This window comes from Sphaeramia orbicularis, chromosome 12, assembly GCF_902148855.1.
Source record: "Sphaeramia orbicularis chromosome 12, fSphaOr1.1, whole genome shotgun sequence".
NCBI lineage: Eukaryota > Metazoa > Chordata > Actinopteri > Kurtiformes > Apogonidae > Sphaeramia > Sphaeramia orbicularis.
Window position 1 is genome coordinate 47067594 of NC_043968.1, and position 7534 is coordinate 47075127.

The following is a 7534-nucleotide window of genomic DNA, read 5'->3' on the forward strand; positions in this document are numbered from 1 at the left end:
TTATACAATATAACAAACATATTTTTTCCCCAGTAAGATAAATTTTCTTCCCAAAATGTACTTCTGGCAAAGCAAGGCAAGGCAAATTTGTTTGTATAGCATAATTCATACGCAGGGCAATTCACAGTGCTTTACAAAAATGGAAAAGAGACAAGTTAAAAATATGCAATCATTTTTTTTTATACTTAACTCTTTCATGCATAGTGGTCACTACAGTGGACAGTTATTCTACAGCTGTTAGCTTGTATATTCATGGGTTTTGTTGTTTTAGTTGCATTTCAGCACACAGTAGACGCTTATGCACCATCCCATACATTGCAATTCATACCATTACTGTCTTTTTGCATATTATCTGCATGAAGTTAGAAATAAATAGTATTAGAGTGTGTTAAAATGTGAGAAAACATCAGATTAGCTGCATGAAAAATGTTTTTATTTCATAGTTTTCGCACAGTATTTCATTTTCTGATGATGGGTTTTAAATACATGTTTGTTTTTTTCTTCAAAAATTAAATGTTTTATTTTTTAACAGATTTTACATTTTTAAACAAACAGACAGTAAAACAAAAAAGTAAAGACATGAAACAAGAGACGTCAACAAGCACAGACAGGGCAAAATCAAAAATTAAAGCACAATGATAAAAATGTGGGTCAATGAGTCACAATGTTTTCCCATCATAATAACTGAGTGGACATTTTAGTAACTCCGTGAAAAATAAGTTCATAAAAGAATTTCAATTGTATTGTTTTTTTCATGCCTAAAGAGGCATAAAAACACTCAGGAAACTATGGTTCTCATAATTCATGCATGAAAGGGTTGATGGATCCTGCTGATGCCAAATAACAAGGAGAAATTAAAATATAAAACAAAAACAGATGTTTGTAAATTGAGATCATTTAAAGTTTGATTTTATGTAACATTTCTGTTTAGAGGTAAAAATGAAAGGAAAAGTCTTGTTTCAGTGGATTGGACCCACATACAGTCGTCCTCAAAATTATTCATACCCCTGCCATTTTTTTGTAATTTTTTGTTTTTGTGATGAAATGAATGAGTTTCGTCAAGTTTGTTTGTGACTTATATGTGATACACAAGTGAGGAAATAAGAACAAATGATGCTTGGAGAAATACTTTATTTCAGGAGTATTTTATTAGAGGATTTCCAAAAAATGCCACGTTCAAAATTATTCATACCCTAGGTTTACAAAGTCCAATGTCTTTTCTTAATAGTCAGTAGAATAGCCTTTGTTCTTGATAATGGTTCCTGTAAGTGTCCACAGGTTCTCTTCTGTCTCCTGTGGGGTTTTGGTCCACTCTTCCAGGACCAAAGCCTCCAGCTGGGTCCGGTTGGACGGTTTCCTACCCATCACACTAGTCTTTGGCTCCCTCCACAGATTCTCTATATGATTTAGGTCAGGGCTTTGACTGGGTCATGTCCTTGAACCACTACTGCACTACCCTGATGGTATGCTTGGGGTCAGTGTCCTGCTGGGACGTCCAGTCAGGACCAATCTAGAGTTTCTCAGCAGACACTTCCACATTGTCATCCAGGATGTTGATATAATCCTCCTTTTTCATGATGCCTTTTATCTTGATGAGGTTCTCGGTGCCACTAGCAGAAAAGCAACCCCATAGCATTATGTTGCCACCACCATGCTTGATGGTTGGGGCTGTGTTCAGCTTGCGTTCTTCTCCTTGCTTCCTTCAGATGCAGTCAACATCCATGTGGCCAAACAATTCCATCTTTGTTTCATCAAATCACTGGATTGATGACCAAAAGCTTGGATCTTGGTTAAGAAGAGCTCTAGGAAATGCCAGATGAGCCTCCTGATGTTTCATCCTGAGTCATGCCATCTTCCTGTGTCTGCATCCATGGAGAACTCCTTTGTGCAATACTGACTGGACGGTTGTCTGTGATACCTTCATACCTCGGTTATTTTGGTGGCAAAATAATGCTATGGTTATAACCTATAATGCTAGGATGCTTCTCTGCTAGTGGCACTGGAAACCTCATGAAGTTACAAGGCATCATGAATTCAACATAATTATATCAACGTCCTGGATGACAGCATCAAAGTGCTGAGAAACTCTAGACTGGTCCTGATTGGATGTCCCAGCAGGACACTGACCCCAAGCATACCACCAAGGTAGTGCAGTAGTGGTTCAAGGACGTGACCCAGTCAAAGTCCTAACCTAAATCATTTAGAGGATCTGTGGAGGGAGCTAAAGACCAGAGTGATGGGTAGGAGACCATCCAACCGGACCCAGCTGGAGGCTTTGGTCCAGGAAGAGTGGACCAAAACCCCACAGGAGACAGAAGAGAACTTATGGACACTTACAGGAACCATTATCAAGAAAAAAGGCTACTCTATTGACTATTAAGAAAAGACATTGGACTTTGTAAACCTAGGGTATGAATAATTTTGAACGTGGCATTTTTTTGGAAATCCTCTAATACAGTAAAATACTCCTGAAATAAAGTATTTCTCCAAGCATCATTTGTTCTTATTTCCTCACTTGTGTATCACATATAAGTCACAAACAAACTTGACGAAACTCATTCATTTCATCACAAAAACAAAAAGTTACAAAAAATGGCAGGGGTATGAATAATTTTGAGGACGACTGTAAACTTGCTTTGCCCCCAACTCCACGTGAACATGGTCTGGTGTAACTTTGGTTAAATTTGTTTAGTCATCCTCTCCTCTTAAAGCATATCTCTTTAAAATCAACCCTACTGTACAAGCAAGTGAGTTTCCTTTAGGGTAAAATCCCGTTTGTCTTCTGAGCGCAATCCTGTGTAAACACATTACATTTCTGTTCATTTCATCATCTTCGGTGGATCCTTGAGGACGTGGCAGGACGTCTGCGGAACTTTTCTCACCGTTTAATCTCTAATCGTGCTTTGATTGGTCCACATCTACCTCGCACCTCAAAATAGCCAATCAGAGACAACCGCGCTGCCCAATGCGGACCAATCAAATGCGGAGGAGAGCCTAAAGCGCACGCGGATTGGCTACGGGCTCGCGGAAGATGCAGTCCTATTTAGAGTAGTTGATGTTCGGCGGAGAGGAGAGAAAACAGCCCGTGTGAGAGTCCAGGTGAAGGTGCCCAGGTGTTTTATTCATACAGGTAAGAGTCTGCTCTGTGTATGTGTGTTAGAGTAGAGATTCTGAAGGTTTTCCGACATTTTATGATCGTTTTTAATCAATTCACCTCTTCCTTCAGGTGGAGTCAGAGAAAACTTGGCGTGTTTTGACCAAAGTTGGTCACAGTTTGTCTCCACTGACACATGGAGCTGCTTTAATGACTTAAATACAGAATAATGGGATGGTCCATTTATCCACTAATGACTCGTGATTATTTTCTGTTTTAGATCAGAAAACAGTAAAAATGTTCCTGACAGAACGATAAATTAGAGGTAGAATGATAAAATATAAATTGTAAAGTCAAGAGAAAAAAATAAATAAATAGAAGAGAAAAAAAAAGAAGTGATATAAAGATGAAGGTTCCCTGTTTATTTGTCCTACCTTTGATGCATTTTACAGGATAATTAATATTCTTTTCCTTCATCAATTGATTAATTGATTGTTTCATCTGATCATCTGTGTGTCAGATTGTATTAGTTTATAATCATCATTACAGAGAGACTGATTGATGTGAAGGACATTTTACAAACCATGCATGGGTGAACTTTGCTCACTTTAGTGGAATTGCTGACTTTGATTGAAAATGAAAGTGCAAACATTTAAACCATATTTAATTTAGTGACTAGTTTGAGGCTCCAAATGATCACTATTAGCCTTTAAAAATAATCACCTCAATCTCCATAAGATCAGATCACTAACTCTTTTTAATTGCTGTCTTCAGGATGATGCGTCCTCTGCTCATGTTTGTGGTCCTCTGCGTAGTGTCTGCCAGCAGTAAACCCACAGAGAAGAAAGATCGTGTTCATCATGACCAACCTCTAAGTGAACTCAAACATGACGACTCCCAAAACTACGATTATGACCACGAAGCCTTCCTTGGCCATGATGAGGCCCAAACCTTTAATGAACTGTCACCTGAAGAAAGCCTACGGAGATTGGGGTAAGTCCATGAGGATGGAGCATGCTTCATGGTTCTTGCTTTCTCTTTTTATCCTTCATTCTTCATCTTCTTCCTTCCCCACCCATTTCCTTTACTGTACAGTGTCTATTCCTGTAAACTAAACTGAGAGGAGACACGGAAATGTATTTTCACCTGCAGAGGTCCTGAACAGTCTAGTTTAACTGGTTCAGTGTGGTAGCTCTCTCCCCACAGTGTATGACAGTTTACATTACTGTCACAGTCAACGTGGCTGCAGTAAAAATGTACTGAACAATATAAAAATGCAATCAGTCAATCAATAATAATCAGCAATAGTTAATATGAAACTGATGATTTATAACCAAGGAGGGCCAAAAATAACTCAAAACTCTATATAAATGTTTTTGAGTAATAGGTACATAAATACATATCAAGATAGTCTCAGGTTGCATATTGGCTGCAATTGTCATAAAATTAGATCTGTGCAAATTAAATGGAAATTTAACACAGTGAGTATGGTGTATGACCATCACTGGCATGAAACAGCACATTGTCTGTGTGAGTCTCAGAGACTTGGCTGGTGACAAGAACCTGTTCTGGAGATGTGCCAGTGCCTCTGCCAGCAGCATACTGATGGCCTGTTGATGTTGGTTTGTACTCGTTACATGATGATTGGTGATGATGAGAAAAGGTTTTTACCTGGATTTTAATAGATAGTGATCACTATGTGTAATTCACAAACAACTACATGTTTTCTTAATCCTGACTTTGATGTCAACACTGGGTTTCAGAGGAGCTGAGTACACATAAATTTGTTGACCCATTTAATATGACACAGTGTTGGAGACTACCTATTTAAAAACAAGTGTTTGTCAGATTTACACAAAAACTTTACTGTTTTAAAATGTAGTGTTTTGTGTTTTTAAAATCATTTTATAGGTAAATGTTTGACTGATTTGTGATTTAACAGACCTATTTGTAACAGCGCCTCTTGTCTGTATTTGTGTGTCTATGCAGAATCATTGTGGATAAAATTGACACCAACAAGGACGGTTTTGTCTCCGAGGAGGAGCTGAAAATATGGATAAAAAACGCTCAGAAAAAACACATCTATGACAGTGTTGAGAATCAGTGGAAGGACTATGACGTAAACAATGACGGTCACATCACCTGGGAGGAGTACAAGAATGTGACCTATGGCAGTTACTTGGGTAATAATCAACTGATCAATGTATATTTATTTCTTTTTCTATAATTTTAGAGCTAGTAATACTGAACTTTCCCTCAGACAGTCTCTGCCTGATTGACTTTTCACTGTCGATAATTTTAGTAACCTTACCTTAATGATTGCTGGTTGATTTTTCAGAGGACCCTCAGGCAGACATTGAGTACAACTACACCCACATGATGAACAGGGATGAGCGGCGTTTCCGTGTTGCTGACAAAAATGGTGATCTGATGACAACCAAAGAGGAGTTCACTGCCTTCCTCCATCCTGAGGATTTCGCTCACATGAAAGAAATTGTGGTGCAGGTGAGTATGGTGTCACTGAGGTCATGTGATCCATGGACTTATGCAGGAGAATAACAACAGCCATATGTTTGGTCTGACAGGAAACAATCGAAGACATTGACAGGAACGGAGATGGCTTCATCGACCTGAAAGAGTACATTGGTGAGTAAATCTACTAAATACTGCAGTATTACAATACACAGAGAATCTCAATTATAAGAGGAAAATCCATGTCTTGTAACAGTGTTCAGTACTGTGATGATGAAATTACCTGTGAGACATAAACTTATTGAAGCATATTATCTATACAGGACGATGTTTTTCTGCTTAACAGGTTCACAACTTGCATAAACCTCAACAGGACACGCAAATGCCCAGACAATTAAACAAGACTTAATATCTATACGACATTCAAGTGTCATTTTCACATCTCCTAAAATATTTTCTCCCAAACTCAACAAAGCATCACTTGAAAAAATCTTTAAAATAACTTCATTAATTAAATAAATCTTAATTATTTTCTTCAGGTCCTGAGCCAAAAAATGACTTTTAGTTTCTTTTATTTTTATCATAAGGAGTCACACTCGTGATACAGGGAAGTGGGAGGTTGTCATCTGTAAATTAGTTTTCTTTTTTCATTGTGCATGTCCACATCGGGATGATGAGGAAAATGCAACTCACTGATCAGCGCTTGCAGACAATTATGATGTATTGAATCTATGATTACTAAAATACTAATCTTATTTCTTTTTATTCCAAATACAGATTCCAGGCTAATTTGTCACAAAAATAGAGTCAGGAGTTAGAGTGTTGGTTGTGTGTCATTGGCTATATTTAGTGTCTTCATCTTTACATGGAGTTACTTTCTATTACCCAGTATCTGTCCAGATCCATGTTTTATGGTATCCTGTTTCCCATCACTTTAACCTGCTAATAAGCACTGTTACCCAAACACTGCTTTATGTTGACTTGATAGTAATACATAACTAAATGGGCACCTGACTTGTCCTGCAGGGGATATGTACTCTCCAGAGGAAGGTAAAGAAGAGCCTGAGTGGGTGAAATCCGAGCAGCAGCAGTTTGTTGAGTTTAGGGACAAAAATGGTGACGGAAAAATGGACAGAGAAGAGACTCTGGACTGGATCCTCCCGTCAGACTATGACCATGCTGAGGCTGAGGCCAAACACCTGCTGAGTCAGGCAGACACCAACAAGGTGAGTGTCCAGGTAGACCGCAACTGGGTCTTCTCCAGAACTAGTATTGTTAATACTACACAAGACAGTCTATGAATATCTATTTCTCTAACACTTGTTTTGTTTTTTTATATTTTAGGATGGTAAACTATCAAAGGAGGAGATCCTGAATAAACATGAAGTGTTTGTTGGGAGTCAGGTGACTGACTTTGGGGAGGCATTGCTGCGACATGATGAGTTTTAGAGCTAATTTTGATTTTAAGGATTTTTTTCTCAATCAGAGGAATAATTTATTTGTACACCTGCCGAAGGCAAATTTTTGGAAATGTTTACATTTGGTTTGTTGTTACAGTCACCTGAAAAGTCTGAATGAGCTCTCATTGGGTATTTTAGCATTTTGAAGTTGTTTTTCAGGAGCTAATGTTCAGCCCATTTAAGGCGGTTTGATTAAAAAAGAAAACCATGGTCAATGTTTTTATATTATTATTATTTTTTTGTTTCCTCTTTTGTGTGACTGTGCATAGTTTTATGATTGTGACATGAAGATTCCAAGGGCCAAAGGTGCTGGAGATAAAATATCAATGTTGTGTTCCTGTTAAACATGTTTAAATATCACATTCATATTTTGGTCAACATACTGTACTTTCACCTGTACAGTCACTAATATAAAAATAAACAGTTGTTTGTTTTTTTTTGAATGAACTGACTCTTTAATGAATAGTACTTCTCAGATTGCAGTTATATCACTATAAATTCTCCAGTT

The 7534-nt window shown here is 37.8% G+C and overlaps 1 protein-coding gene across 1 annotated transcript; it reads left to right on the forward strand.

Annotated features, from left to right (window-relative positions):
- Positions 1-2993: 2993 nt before the first annotated feature.
- Positions 2994-7469, forward strand: LOC115430858 (calumenin-A-like). The gene is made up of 7 exons (XM_030151124.1): positions 2994-3130; positions 3869-4087; positions 5084-5277; positions 5433-5599; positions 5680-5740; positions 6593-6792; positions 6911-7469. The coding sequence occupies exons 2-7, from the start codon at positions 3870-3872 to the stop codon at positions 7013-7015; spliced, it is 945 nt and encodes a 314-aa protein (XP_030006984.1). The 5' UTR covers positions 2994-3130; position 3869; the 3' UTR covers positions 7016-7469.
- The last annotated feature ends 65 nt before the right edge of the window (positions 7470-7534 follow it).